This window comes from Dermacentor albipictus, chromosome 2 (assembly GCF_038994185.2).
Source record: "Dermacentor albipictus isolate Rhodes 1998 colony chromosome 2, USDA_Dalb.pri_finalv2, whole genome shotgun sequence".
Lineage (NCBI taxonomy): Eukaryota > Metazoa > Arthropoda > Arachnida > Ixodida > Ixodidae > Dermacentor > Dermacentor albipictus.
Genome location: NC_091822.1, coordinates 44,093,536 through 44,109,358, shown reverse-complemented (window position 1 = coordinate 44,109,358; position 15,823 = coordinate 44,093,536). Strand labels below are relative to the sequence as shown.

General features: G+C 49.3%; 1 protein-coding gene across 4 annotated transcripts in view; it reads left to right on the top strand.

Moving 5' to 3' along the window:
* The first annotated feature begins 5,976 nt into the window (after nt 1-5,976).
* The window catches only part of LOC135912778 (endothelin-converting enzyme 2-like), a 66,670-nt gene continuing 56,823 nt past the window's right edge, over nt 5,977-15,823 (top strand). For all 4 annotated transcript variants that reach the window (XM_065445322.2, XM_065445324.2, XM_065445321.2 and 1 more), the window contains exons 1-2: nt 5,977-6,470; nt 15,299-15,526. In XM_065445322.2, the coding sequence (XP_065301394.2) occupies nt 6,211-6,470; nt 15,299-15,526 (488 nt within the window). In that variant the 5' untranslated portion in view covers nt 5,977-6,210. The remainder of the gene's footprint in view (nt 6,471-15,298; nt 15,527-15,823) is intronic.

Sequence of the window (15,823 nt, the reverse complement as noted above, 5' to 3'; positions counted from 1 at the left end):
CCTGTGAAGTACGTGTTCTAGCTGATGCCGATGACGTTGCCCTATTTGCTGCAGATAGGGAGAGTGTTAGCTCATTGTTAAGAATTACTGAAAGGTTTTGCGAGAAAAGCGGCAGTGAAATCAATGAGCAAAAGAGTATTGGTATCTGGCATGGCCATTAGAATGCCACGCCCGGTATTTTTGAAAATATCCGGTGGCTCACGACACCTAGTACTTACCTTGGGGTACCTTTAGATGGGTATCCTGAAAACGAGTAACTCTAGCTCGAAAAAACGGATCAAATGCGTGCGAAGGCCGAAGCATGGGGTGGCCGTGAATTGTCGATTTTTGCACATGCCACTATCTGTAAAGTTTTTCTCGCTGCGAAAAATATGTATCTTCTGCAGGCACTGTATTCAGGGTGTCTACCAACCGGGAAAACCGGGAAAACCGGAAATTCTCAGGTATATTGAATAGTCTGGAAATACTCAGGGAAAACTCAGGAAATGTGTGCTTCTATCAGGGAAAATTAGCTGTAATTTTATTGAAAGGGAACGAAATTGGTGGTAATGCTGGCTAGAGTAACAAAAAGGAATCGTAATGAATCTACTTTGACGCCCTGTCGTCGGCTGGAGGAGTTGCCAGTGTACAGTCAACGACCACCTTTCCGGACGCCGGATAATTCGGACAGCTTCGCGGCACCGCTACGTACCCCATAGACTCAATGTATAAGAACGTCTGAACTTTCGGGCGCAAGAACCCTTCGCTGTGCGATTTTTCGGACATTTTGCCGTGACTGCAGGTGCGAAATGGCACTTATCAAACAAAGCCACCACCTCTGCCATTTTGATTACCTGGCCGCCTCGAACGGCGCTCTTGGACGCAGATCCGCTTGCAGCCAGGTGGTGACCACAATACGCTACTATCGCAAATCAAAGTATATGTGAGTGAGGAAGTGGTACGGCAGCTCTCGTGTTTGTCGTATTTGTCGGATCCAGAAGTGCCTACGCACAATCTAGCGCCATCTATCACAAAAGTAGTTCAGGAGCAGGTCTCCGAGGTGCTGCCATCCACCCCTCAGCCGACACCTGTTGCCGCACGACTCACTTATGCGCCTGCCGCTGCACAGCCACCGCGTCGACTGCCAGCGTTGGCCGCTCAACCTCTCTGACAGCCACCGGTGCCATTTTCTGGTGCACAACGTCCCTACTGTGTATCATCAGCGGAGCGTCGTATAATTACGGAGCAAGTTAACGACATGCTTCAGCGTGGAGTCATCCAGCCTTCCTGTTGTCCTTAGTGATCCCCCGTTGAGCTGGTCAAGAAAAAAGATGGTTCAGTTAGGTTCTGTGTGGATTACCGGCATCTCAACAAAATTACTAGAAAAGATGTTTTACCCTCTTCCACGCATTGACAACGTCCGTGATTGCTTGCAGGGCGCCAAATTCTTCTCTTCACTCGACCTGCGTTCGGGTTATTGGCAAGTCCCGATGGCCGAGTGTTTTCGTCCAAAGATGGCGTTCGTCACCCCGGACGGTCTGTGCGAATTCACATTCATGCCGTTTCGACTCTGCAATGCGCCTGCCACATTCGAGCGAATGATGGACAGCATCTTACGTGGTCTAAAGTGGCAGATATGTTTGTGTTATCTGCATGACGTCGTCGTGTAGCCTTCACCGTGTCCTGCACTCCCCTTCGACCATGTCGGAATTTATCTTTATGGCCCACTTCCATGCTCGGTCGCTGGCAACAAATGAGTCATCGTCACCGTCGACCACCTAAAGCGGTATGCGGAAACGGCTGCGCTTCCTTCGGCTGGTGCTCGTGACGTTGTGAACTTCGTCTTGCGTCATTTCGTCCTAAGGCATGGCGCACCATGCGAACTTCTCAGCGACAGAGGGCGTGTGTTTTTATAGGATGTCCTTCAGGAGCTCCTTCGTTCATGCCGTGCAGTTCACCGCACTTCTACAGCCTACCACCCGCAGACCAATGGACTAATAGAGCGCTTTAACCGCACGCTGGGAGACATGCTGTCCATGTACACTCGCCCACAAAATATTACGGGGTGCGCGAGCGCGTGGCGAAACGACCCTCCTCCTCTGCTAGCGGGGAAGCCCTGGTGTCGAGACCGGCGCCTGCACGCATGCGCATCCCTCCGAGACTGCAAGGGTGCATGTTTCCGCGCTTCCTCCTTGCGCGCCTGCGATATCGGAATGTAGCCACGAGGTGCCCCTCTTGCAGCTTCGGCGGGCACAACTATGTGAAGCGTGTTTAGAAGCGTGAGCTTGCGCGCGCCGCTGCGGCCGCTTTTTGTCGAGTCACGAGCGCTGCCGCATGTGGCCCGCTAGCGAACGCGTCATTTTTTTTTCTCTGCGCTGACCTTCTCGTGGCCAATCTTCATTGTTTCTTTCTTATTACGAATGGGGCGTTTTCCCGCAGAAGAGCATGGCAGAAAAGGTGCTATACCCGCCGTGGTTGCTCAGTGGCTATGGTGTTGGATTGCTAAGCACGAGGTCGCGGGATCGAATCCCGGCCACGGCGGCCGCATTTCGATGGGGGCGAAATGCGAAAACACCCGTGTACTTAGATTTAGGCGCACGTTAAAGAAACCCAGGTGGTCGAAATTTCCGGAGTCCTCCACTAAGGCGTGCCTTATAATCAGGAAGTGGTTTTGGCACGTAAAACCCCATAATTTAATTTAAGGCGCTATTAAAAGGAGACAGGCAAAACGAAAATGAACTCTTGATTTCCGTTGTATAAACGAAGTTTTGCCCGTCGAAGCCGCCACAGCGCCAAACGCAACAGGGGCACTTCGCGGCTGCATTCGGATATCGTCGTAGCGCAAGCAGGAAGCGCGGAAACATGCACGCTTGCAGCCTCGCGGGGACGCGCATGCGTGCAGGCGTCGGTCTCGATACCAGGGGTTCCCTGCTAGCAGAGGAGGAGGGTCGTTTCGCTACGCGCTCGCGCACCCCGCAATATTTTGTGGGCGAGTGTACATTACTTGTGACCACTGTAGCTGGGTGTCGTTCTTCCATTCGTCACTTACCCGTGTAATGCCGCGACACACTCGACAACCGGCTTTTCCCCATTCTTTCTTTTGTATGGCTGCGGACATGCACCACACTCGACACCATGTTGCCGTATCTTACGAACGCCTCCGAATTCAGCCCACTTTCTGAAATGGCTCAATATGCTGAAGAGTGTCGGCAGCTGGCCCGCTCCTTCGGACAATCAAGCCCTCCAACAAGATCGCCATGACCGCAATCTCACTGCGCAAGCTTTCTTCACCGTCGGCTCCCTCGTCTGGCTCCGCACGCCGTTTCATTCCCCTGGCCTGACTCCTAAGTTTTCCTAAGTTTACCCCCAAGTACCAAGGCCCGTGTCGCGTCATCACGTGCCTATCTTTCGCCACCTATGTTGTTCAGCCGATCACCCCATCCTCCGACAAGCCTCGTCTTCGCCGCCAGGTGGTCCACGTGAGCCGCCGCAAACCATATCATGACCCCCTTATTTTCAAATCGCTTTGAGTCGCCAGGATGGCTTCCCTTCGCCGCAGGAGTACTGTAGTGGGGATAAAGCAACGCACGCAGCAGTGGGACACTGTCTAGGCGGCAGGTGCGAGCGCAGAACGTGAGCTGTTGACGCCGGCTGAGGCTGTCTTTGCTGTGCCCGTCATGCGTTCCTACCGCCTGCCGTCCGACCTTAATAAACCCCCTTTCACATCTACATGTCTTAATACTTAAGCACATTTCGTTTTGCAGCTGCTGCGCTGGCCCATGAGTGCGGATAGCAAAGTCGCTAGGGAAATAATTGGGGGCACCTTAACGAAATCGATAGGTCAAAACCAGAAGCCGTCCACGACGGCATCTTAATAGACGCTGTGCGATGTTCGGACGTTAAGAATGTCTGCCGACTGAAGAAAGGCTGCCCCGGATGGGCAGCCTGTATCAAAAGCCCAGCATCAATCATTGCTCGTCGCGTCTAAACACTCTTAGGATGATAGGTTCACCGACGAGTGCTCATCGTGCACGGACACACCCACACTAAAACAAATCATATCGGAGTGCCCCAGGAGGCCTCCCACCCATAGACATCCCCACATTGCACTAACATCCACTAATGAGGAATAGGCAGTGGGAGGCATGGCTTGCGGACGAAGGTCGGCAGAGCCAATTGGCTCTTCTGGACCAAGTCCAGCGAGCCGCTCCTGCCAGTGGGGCCCTGGAATAGGGGCCCCAACCTTCGTTCTTATCTTTTTTTTTACATTCAATAAAGTTTTTACTCACTCACTCCCATTTCATATACCTTCTAAAATCTTTGTTCGTTACCTGTACCCATACTTTAGCCTTTCTATTAGAGCTAAATTCCATTTCTGCTTAAATTTTTGGTTAATTAATAACTATGATTATTTTCCATTATCCACATGCGTTTTAACCAAGCCCTCGTAGTAGGTACAGGCCACGGCATGAAGGAACAGCAGCTCTGTGTGAGGGTATCACTTACTCGTACCTGAATTTGAAGCCCTTGAGTGAGCTTCAATTTATTGAGCACATGTATAAACCACTCCTCTTTTTGCTTGTTGGATATCGAAGGAATACCAGAAAACAGACGACGAGAAGTCGCTTGGAAAAAGCTTCTTTACAATCCAAATAATGTCCAACTAACTGGAGTGACAAAAGTTCGAAACCGCCGCGGTGGCGCAGGGACTGTGGTCTTGCAGTACTAATTCCGGGGTCGCAGGGTCAAATCTGGGCTGCAGCGGCCACATTTCTATGGAGGCAAAATGCACAAGCGCCCGTGTCTCATGCATTGGTTGCACGTAACAGAACCGTTGGGGGTCAAAGTTAATCCGGAGTCGCCCACTATGACATTTCACATAATCAAATCGTTGTCTTTGCGCGTAAAACCGCAGCATTCAATTCTATGTAATTTGGAAGTTGTTACATTCGAAATAATGATGTCAAGTGCCAATAATGAGTGTTACGAAAGACGTCACAGCTTGCTCGCTAAATCCAGTAACAAAATGCCGAGTTCTAATTTATTCGGTTCCTTGAGTTGACGCCTATATCAGCGAATATCACTTCAAAAGTTCTTTCGAAGCGTGAGAACTTCGTCAGTACAACGCTTAACATCAATATTCCATTAGGATTCTTAAGGCTACCCATGTGAGATGACTTTATGTGAGCCACATTGTCTGCGCTTTCAAATATCATTCAGTCTTAGTATACCTCAGCAAAAGCTCCTGGGGGAATTTTTAATGCAATGCCAAAAATTTTTCTCGTCGGGATCCATCCTAAGAACATCTTGCTGCTTAGTATGTCTCCTCGGGACCTTTTGAACACTGAATTTCTCTTTTAAAAGAAGCATGTATTCCGCCAGAATAGAGAATCGCGGAAATATTTCCACTACCTGAGAAAGATGAGCTGGTTACAATCTAGACAATTTTGCATCTACGTATCTTGCTTCAAATAACCTAAAGTTAATTCAGAAAGCTTTATACAACACAATGGTTTAAATTACAAATAACGTGCGGATGAGTTCAGTTTGAATAGGCCTAATTCTGACGCGGTTTTTCCGTATATTGCACGCATGCGGACGTATAGAGCCGCATTCGACTCCCTAGGCACAGCAGGTAGCTTGCTGCATGCGTGAATCTTAACATAGCAAAAGCTTAGGATTGTGTCTAGTACCTACTATTGCCGGACATACGTGATATGCTACGTATTTAACGTTATGTGATGCAGAGATTGCCATGTTTAATTTCCTAATGTATTTTTCTCATCATAATTACTTAACAATATAATTAGCAACTCTAACTTAACAATTGCTCTAAAGATTCACAACCTATTTTTGAAAAGTAACGACCTTTCTTATATTTGTACAAAAATGTACAGTTCATTTATTTACAATAACTTCTCTGTGACAAAACTATAACGACTTTGTTTCCGTAGTGGGTTGCACCATATCACGTAGGTTCAACCAACAAACCAAACAACCAAGCAATCAATGTTGACCGTGAACGCATTGATCGCTACTCACTCGCTCCAGGCTCCCTAGCAAGGCAGCAGCAGAGCTCCTTATTGATTCTGACTACCTGCCTCGCGGCGCTGAGTTTCTAGGTAAACAGCGGGCTCTACCTTCGCATCGGTCGACCAGAATTGTTGAGAGCTCAGCCGCCATCTCCGAAGGTTCACCGAGGGATGCGTTGAAAGGCTTCCCGCGCGGTCCATGTTCTGGAAGCTTCCCGCACAACTGGCGCTGTCGTGCGTCTACTGCGCCCTACGCGTGTCATTCATGTGGGTAGCCGCGTGGCTTTTCCCGTGGTGCGACCACCCGTCGGACTGCTTCGACTTCGGCGCCGAGCTGGCCGCCAGCGTTGACCGCCGCGTGGACCCGTGCGACAACTTCTACGACCACGTGTGCGGATCGTGGAACAGCAGCCACGGCACCGCCAGGAATCAGTTTGAACTACTGGCGTCGCGCACCAGGTACGTGGCTACGACTTGCATCGACGGTACGGCCCGCAACGCGTTTGTCCAGAGCAGGGTTCCTGAAACTTCGATCCTATGTCATGGTACATAAGCATCCCCTGCTGAACACGAGGTCGCCGGATTGAATCCCGGCCACGGCGACCGCGTGTCGATGGGGGCAAAATGTGAAAACACCCGTGTACTTAGATTTAGGTGCACGTTAAAGAACCCCCGGTGGTCGAAATTTGCGCAGACCCCCACTACGGCATGCCTCATAATCACGTAAAACCCAATAATTTAAACATAAGCGTTTTTGAGTGATTACGACGTTTGCTGGGGCACTTCAGTGCGTTTCAACATGTGTTATCTTGCAGGTATATTGATTATTCGCTTCTTTTTTCTGCCAAAAGAAAAAAAAGAATGTCGCGGTGTTATCATTTTTATAGCTTTTACTATTCCAAAAAAGCTGTCTTCTTGGGCATAGCATACTGAGATATAAGTGCGTGTAGGCTGCCATGTACTATTAAACTGCAAGCCACGACAGAGACTGGCCGAATATTTTCACATGTGGGCGTAAACGTAATAGGGCTGTACATTAAATTTATGCGTGTCGTTCGTCGTTATAGCGTGGTACCTTGCGCATGATTTTGTTAAGCTGTACCTACAATTTCCTTGGTCATGAGTTGAATATGCTCGCATCATCAGAAGGCTTACGCACCGAAACTTTCAGCAAATTTTCGCGATGTCCCAAAAGAACCTTTGCATGAAATCGAACCAATACGTGCAGCGCACAAGACTAGTACGTTATCGTGACGCCACGGCAGCTGCTCGAATAGTTGTTGTGGCAATTGATTTATTAAGGCGAACGCCTTAGATAGCCCAGGTGGCGAAACATGCGATGTCCGGCATTATGACACCAAAATTTACAGGGAGTTGAACCCATGACCTTCGGTAGGAGTCGAACCTACTTGGAGAAATGGGCGAACAGGCCATATCTTCGTCCGGTCTTTGTCAGCTACTCGATACTATCTCGAGCTCAGACCGGTGAAATTACGTGCAACAATTTTTAGAGGCTCGGGTACAGAAACCCAACGAAACCGTTGCCATATGGCCCGTCCGTTTCGCCGAGCTGACCTCGATATGACCGAAGCAAAGGTGTGTCACCATATGCGGGGAATTAAGGAACTGCTGTTTGCTGGTCTTGTACGAAACCCGTCAAAAACGGTCGACGAATTCATCAAAGAAGCGACTGTCATCAAGCGGCCGCTTCAGCAACGTTGCCGCCACTTTGACCGCCAGCCCAACAACACGCCAATCAGCTCCGCAACTCAGATTGTCGGCCACACTTCTTTACGGGACATGATTCGAGACATCGTGCATGAAGAGCTGCGAGCCCTGGACATTCCTCCTACGGAGTCGCCGGTCATTTTTGTCGCCGAAGTCGTGCGCCATGAGTTGCGGCAAGCATTCTCCTCATGAGCCCCATGTCCAGAAACACGTACGCTGACCTATGCCGACATAATCCGACGTGCTCCCCCTTCAACTCCGATAGCGCCATTTCCACCACGGCCCGTTCCCGTGCCGTAGTGGCAACCGGAGTCTGTGAGACGACCTCCAGTTCACCATACGGACTTGTGGCGCGAGGCCGACCGTCGACCACTCTGCTTCCACTGCGGCGAACACCACCACATTGCTACTGCCACCACTCAGACATGGAGCCGGTTCCATTTCGTCTGCCGCTACCGTGCACTTCGACGACCATCGCGTCCCGAGCAGTGATCAGCTGTCGCCCAGACAAGCAGCTTCACCACGTCGTCACTGGCAGTCTCCGTCACCCGTGCGTTACACTTCCCCAAACCACGAGAGTTTCACCACTGACGTCGGCAGGGGTGTTCGTTCCCATAGTCCGCGCCGGGGAAACTAACGGCAGCGACCTCCGGGAGGAAGCTTGCCCTATGTCGAGACGCCAAAAATATCGCCCACACTCCCCACGAAGACGATATGACGACGAATGCTCACGCTGACGACGTTGCCCATGCCTATCTCAACATTCTGGTGTCTGGTGAATGGACATCACGTCACCATACTTGTTGACACTGGGGCAGACCACTCGAATATGCAGCAAGAGCTGGCCCACCGAATTAGGAAATTAGAGACGCGTTGGACAAAGCCCCACATAAGAAGTGCCGGGGGTCAGCTAATGACACCAACGGGAACATGCACCTCCCAAATTTATATCAGTGATTCCAACTTCGTTGCGACTTTCGTCATTCTCCCCGACCGCTGCAAAAACCTAATCTTGGGAATGGATTTTCTGCCAGGTCACGGCGCAGTCATAAACATTCCAGAATGTATGGTGACGTTTTCAGTCAGCCCATATGGCGAAACGATGAATTACGGGAAACATGAGCGTTTGCGAATCGCCGACGATGTGACCATTCAGCTGCGATCCTGCCGCCTTGTCTCTGTATCATGCAAGAAGCCCTACCACGGGGATGTGATCGCGGAGCAGATTGTTGCACTCTTGCTCACGCAAGGCGTTTCCGTTCCTAGAGGCGTACTCGACATGACTCATGGGAATGCGTAAATCCTTCTCATCAACTTCAGCAACGAACACCGTCACAACCAGAAGGGTACCGCAATTGCGTAGTGCGACGACATCACCCAACTTGGATTGTTTCGCTCTACAAGAAACGACCGTGCCGCCCTCGCCACCTTTGTCTGTCGACGTCAGCTTTGCCCTGTCGCCTTCGGAACGGCAGCGCCTGTTGGAGCTGATGCACCAGTTTGAAGATTGCTTTTTGACTACGTCAAACGTCAAACAAATACCACTGGCCAAGCGCCGTATCATCACGAATGATACTACGCGACCGATTCGACAAAATCCCTACCGTGTAGCTCCAAAGGAACGGGAAGAGATTCAAAAGCAAGTAAAGAAGATGCTCGAGGATGATGTGATACTGCCTTCACAAAGTCCCTGGGCTTCACCCGTGGTCTTAATCAAAAAGAAAGACGACAGTTTGAGATTCTGCATGGATTACTGAAAATTAAACCGGGTTACAAAGAAAGATGTATACCGCTGCCTCGCATCGACGATTTGCTGGACTGACTGCGGCATGCACGTTGCTTTTCATCAATGGACCTACGAAGCGGCTATTGGCAGATTGAGGTCGATGAGAGAGATTGTGAGAAAACTGCCTTCGTGACCCCCGACAGTCCTGACGAATTTAAGGTCCTTTCTGCTGGTTTGTGCTAAGCGCCTGTCACTTTTCAGCGTCTAATGGACATCGTACTATCAGGCTTGAAGTGGCAAACATGCTTGGCCTATCTAGACGACGTTATAGTGTTCTCAGCTATATTTGAGGAGCACTTAAGCCGGCTGCTCATTGTTCTCCAAGCCATACGCTCGGCTGGCCTGATGTTAAAGCTCGAGAAATGTCATTTTGGTTTCAGCGAACGGTGCCTCCTCGGCCCAGTCGTCAGTCGTGAGGGTGTACGATTTGACCCAGACAAAATAGACGCCGTGGCGATATTCCCCACACCGTCCGACAAGAATGCAGTGAGGCACTTCTTGGGGCTGTGCGCCTATTGTCGATGCTTTATTGCGAATTTTTCATGTATTGGTTCACCGTTAACACGCCTGACACGAGACGATTTTCCCTCCCTGAGGGCGGGGAGAGGGGGGAGGGGCGGAGTTGAGCAACTAGGATTTTCTGAACTACGCCAAGCCCTGCAAACACCTCCTGTTCTTGGGCACTTCGACCGAGATGCCCCTGCAGCACTTCACACTGATGCACGTAATGTTAGGCTGGGCCCTACTGGAGCAGTGGCAAGACGGTTCCGAAAAAGTAATCGCCTACGCCAGACGAACTCTGTCTCGTACAGAGGAAACTCGACTACCGAGAAGCAATGCCTCGCCGTGGTGTGGGCAGTTACCTAATTTTGCCCCTATTGTTACGGCCGTTCGTTCAAGGTTGTCAGCGATCATCATCCTCTTTGTTGGATAACTTGAAGGATCCGCCTGGCGCGCTAGAGTCTTACGCTTCAGGAGTTTGACATGGCCATAACTTACAAATCAGGAAAGAGGCACACCGACGCCGACTGCCTCTCGCGGTCACTCGTCGAGTCCGCAGGTAACAATGAAGTGGACGTGGACGCTGCATTATTGGGTAAGGTCGACGCCATCACAATTTCACAGGAGCAGCGCCCCGACCCAAAGCTACTTCCAGGCATTATATTTCTTGGAAGGTCGAAGTAAAGACGTTTCGCGACTCTATGCCAGAGGACGGCCGTCGTTTTGTCTCCAGAACGATGCTCTCTATAAGAAACATTTTTCTACCAGTGCCAGCACGTACCCGCTTTTCGTACCGGCATAACTTCGAAAATAAATACTGAAAGCATGCCACAGTGAAATCACCGCAGGTCATCTAGGCTACATGAAAACATTGTCCCGATTCCGACGCATGTACTGCTGGCCGAAGCTACCCGCTGTTGTAAAACATGTACAAACTTGCGGCGTCTTCCGAATAGTCAAAGTACCTCTCGTCAAGCCTGCAGGTCTCTTACAACCAGTCGAGGCACCAGGCCAGCCATTCATCCAAGATGGAACGGATTGCCTGGGCCCATTTGCAACTTCTACAGCTGGCAACAGATGAGTAATTGTTGCCACCGATTACCTGACGCTTTATGCGGAGACTAGAGCTACACAGCCGGGAATAGCAGCTGAAGCAGCTCACTCTTTCATCGGAAACATCGTACTTAGACACGGCGCCCCAAATGCAGTCATCACAGACAAGGGAACTGCCTTCACTGCTGAACTCCTTGACTCGGTTCATAGACTCAGTGGCACAAGCCACCGTAAAACAACCGCATATCATCCCCAGACGAACGTACTAAGCGAACGTCTCAATTAGACCCTCGCAGACATGCTATACATTTATGTTGATGCGGAACGTAAGAACTGGGATTAGATTTTGCCTTACGTGACCTTGGCCTACAATACCGCTCGACAAGAAATTACTGGAATGACACCGTTGAGCTTGGTCTACGGTGGCGAAGCAACGACGACGCTGGGTGCCATGCTGCCCGCGAGCTTGAGGACATACCTACCGACGTTGACGAATTTACCCAGCGCGCCAAAGAAGTCAGACCGCTTACCTGCGTACGTATCTGCGAGACCAAGATGCCAAACGATACGATCTTACGAGTCCCGGTGATAAAGTATGGGTTTGGATACCCATACGCCGTCGTGGGCGTTTCGAAAAACTCCTAAGGAAGAGTGATCCGACGCCTGGGAGATGTGAATTGCGAGGTCATTCCTGACAGTTTCAATAGCTCCAGTCGCCGCAAGCACTTACCCGAAGTAGTGAATGCGGTACGGATGAAGCCGTACCTGTCCGACTAACTTTTGCGTTTAATTGCATATCGGGACGATGCTACCTTCGTAGGGGTGCAAATGCCGTACCTGTGCTCCGATGAAGGAGAAGACAATGCGAGTATGCGTGACCGTTTTTTTTTTCAAGGCGCAGTGAAGTAGCCGCGGTTGCACTCGCTATTTAAAAAGGTGACCTGCCACTGCGCCTCCTGAATAGCGCTCTACGACCCCTGTTTGACTTTGCGACAATATCTACGACTTGCTTCAATTTGCTTTTATGGCATGGCGAACAGGAGTTTCTACCAGCTCCACGCAATCCGGAACGACTGAGCGTTTTTCGTGATATAGCTGCTGCCTCCGTACTCGTAAACGGATTGAAAGCTGAAGCTGGCTCAAGGAGAACACGAGAGAATTCAGCACGTCCTGTACCCAACTTGCCGCCTTCTTTTGCTTTCCCTCACAGAATTTCATTTATTCTTCTCTCTTTTGCTCATTCTATTTCCTTTGTGCCATGAACCATACAACCTGAATGCATATTCCGTGCCTGAATATCCCTTTCATAAGCTTCTTTCGTCAGACTCTGCAAGCTTCTCACCGTACTCAGCTGTGATCTATAATACTATGCAATGACATCCCTCAGAGTATTAGACAGCCAACGTGAAGCCTATTTTTTACTCGTTAAGCGTGCTTCCAATGCCTCACGACAGCCAAGGCGGCACTATGTGCGTATTGCAGTCACCTCAACCTACTCTTGCAAAATACTTATGAAATATCACATAAACTTGCGTGGCGAAAAAAAAAAACTTCAGAGTAGCTCGACACGTTCTCCATAGCTGAAAGTTGCTTCTCGCTACCTACCCTCCTTTAATATATCCTCAGACAATGGTGCTGATTTTTGGTGACGTTCCCTTTTAATCGGGATGACGACAAATACTCACCTGGCCTGTGTGAGCTACTTACGTGTTGCATATCCTAATCTAGCTATATGCATTTCTGTGTGCCCAATCGCTTTCACGACACCGGCTTTCTCTTTTCTCTGCTGTTTTTCCCACCAATTCACTAAACGCCTCTTGGTTATTTCGGACGCTGCTCAGTTAAGGCTTAGCGATCAGCTTTGAACACTAGTCTTTCCTGAAAATCGACGTTCGCATGGTTCTGGGCATATAAACGTTTTGAGATTTCATTATAATGTGCTAAGTCGTCTCCGTAGCTTCACTTCAGCTCCCGAACCCTGGACAACACGACAGAGCAGCTGTATCTGCAAACCCTGCAACAGCTTCGGCCCTGTCTTCCGAAACCCGTCATTTAACCAAAAATGGCGGCGCCAGAGCTTCTTGCTATGGCGAGGAAGAGTGGTAGCAGTGCGCCTCGTACTGACGCTGACCGCTGCATCTTGGAAGGTGTAGACCTGCTTGGAAGAATCGCTGCACCCATCGTTATGTACAATATGAACGGTACAGATGGCTACTCCGAGGATAATTCGTTATTCTTACTTCAGGCCCATCAAGAAGGCGGTTTCATTGTGCTTGAAAAAGGCACGAACAACGCTAAATAATTGGAAGCCATAAACTCCTGTCCGCTAAGCGGTTCTGACGTGTACCTTGAAACATTTAAGAAAGAGGCGCGTGGACATGTGCAAGAGTTTGAATCTAAAAGCCCTTTGTCGGGACCTACGCAAGGCTAAGCGATTATGTGCAAGTGTATTTTTCTGCGAAAACGCACAGTGTCCATAAAGGTAATTATTTCAAAAAAGGGCGGATTACAGAAAACGGTCGCTTGCTTTTTACAGGCGAAGCTAAAGATTTTATCTCTCGACTATGATTTTAGGATCAGCAGCTCCAACAAAGTGGTAAAATTTTCAAGACAACACTGCCGTGAACTTGTCTGCCTTCTCTCTAGAAGTTAAAGATTTGTTTCACTTTGAACAACAAAAGGAGGTACATCAATGGGTGGAAAACGCTATTGACAGCCACGGCATAGTGGGCTTCCAGAATGAAGTCTGTCTAACCTCCAACCAGTTTTTAGAACTTCAAAAGTTTTATTTGTGTTCAACGTTCGCCCCTTGGTGTGACTCAACGTTTTTATAGAGGCAAGGCGTATGTATGTACTGGCTCCAGCCTTTTACCTTTTTTGCAGCGACCGCGTTCTCGCTCATTACGATAGAATTCCGCTCACTCGCTTGGAAGGACCAGTGGTTACGAAAGCATTTAGATAGGTAGATGATTATTTGGTGTTTTTGCAATGTAACAATGAATTCTCAACTTCTGCCAAGTCTGCGATTTGCTCAGTTTTACCTGAATGCCCCCAACCTCTTATCCTGGCATGTGAAGTGCCTGTTCACGGATCCACTAGGTTTTTAGGTCTCGCGCTTCATTTCCTAAAATGTCTTGTGTGTTGGTGCTACAGGCCCCGAGGAAAGAAGGCCATTCCATCATTATCGTAAGCGTAGTGCAAATTAGTTAAGCGAGGCATCATTAACGTCTTTCATAAAAACGCTCTTTTTAAATTGTGCCAACACCTTGTGCACAGAAGCGGCGAAAAGGAAGTTTCGCACCTAAGCGCAGCTGGCTACCACTTGCAACTGCTGGCGGCTGTAGCTGGCAGCATGTTAAGAAGACGAGATGATTGTCCGGATCACGCAGCCCAACGGAGCGGAGCAAAAAAGGTTTCAATGCCGTATTTGCACCAAGCTAGCCGTAATCTGAAGAAAATTGGAAAACGTGTTGGCGTTTACGTCGCTTTCTCCGGCCCTTTCGAAGCGTCTGGTTTCTGTGCGAAAGTAAATAATTCTACACAGAAACCTCAGGGCTGCAATAAAAAAACAGCGAGAACCATTTGTTTCGTGCATAGAAGGAGGGCTTTAGTGTATTTCTTTATCCTGTGGGAAGGAATATATTGGACATACGCGAAGATGCCTCAATAATCACTTACGAGAGCATTCTAACAATGTTCGTCATCTAGCAAAGATCTGTCATCTAGCCGCACACTGCGTGCACTGTGGCTGCAAACCCTTGTTTGACAGATCAAAAGTGATATGCAGAAACACAGATAACTAACAACTGATTGTTTACTTCACAGCGTTAACACATATACACATATGTATTAGCCATGTGCAATAAAGAATCAGCTGTTAGTAGCGCTGTGTCTTCGTCTCCTTTTGTCGTCCTGCATGCTTTTTAGCGCATTACCCCAACTTATGCAGCACAAACTAGCCTACCGGTCAGTTCTTTTGAGTTCCTTATGTCGATAACAACCGATAAGGGTAGATAAGGGTATGACCTAGTCCGATATGGTTGATAAGCGTATATATTGAGCGGATCAGGCTTCGTAAAATTGATAAGGACATCGGGCCACGTGGAGATGAGCAAGCCGCACAATGTTTGCGCAACTTAGATATCTCTCAGAGAAGTTTCCGCGTGTTTTTTTTTTTTTTTACCTAAACGTGCACCACGTGACCGCTTGCCGCATGCAGGTTGCGGCTGTTTCAAGAGCTTGAAAATAGCCCCAACAGCTCCTCGTTCACGTCCGGTTCCCGGATGATGGCCGGCTATCAGAGCTGCCTCGCCGTGATGAGTGAAAAGCAGGAAAACACACAAGCCCTGCACGACCTGCTCGCCGAGTTCAACCTCAAGTGGCCCTCTCTCGACCCACCGCGAATGGAATTCGACTTCCTACGCTTTCTTGTGGGACTCGGGCTTCGGTAAGGTTTTATGCTCCGCGCAGGAATAACGCGAATGTCAGCAGCTGCTTCACATTCCAGACCTGCTATGGTCGTTAGTTTTTGCCTCGAGGCAAAGCAGTACCACGCGTTAAAATGAAAGACCAAGGTGTACTAGCGATTGAGGTTTGAGCTCGTATAACGCATTCATTTGAATGCTCTCAACGTCATAATTGTCGCTCGAATACTGGTTGCCTGAACGCTCTGGTAGTCTTCCACTTTGAACTGGCGTATATGAGCGTCGTGTTTACGTGACTCGCTAGACATGTAAATCGGTTG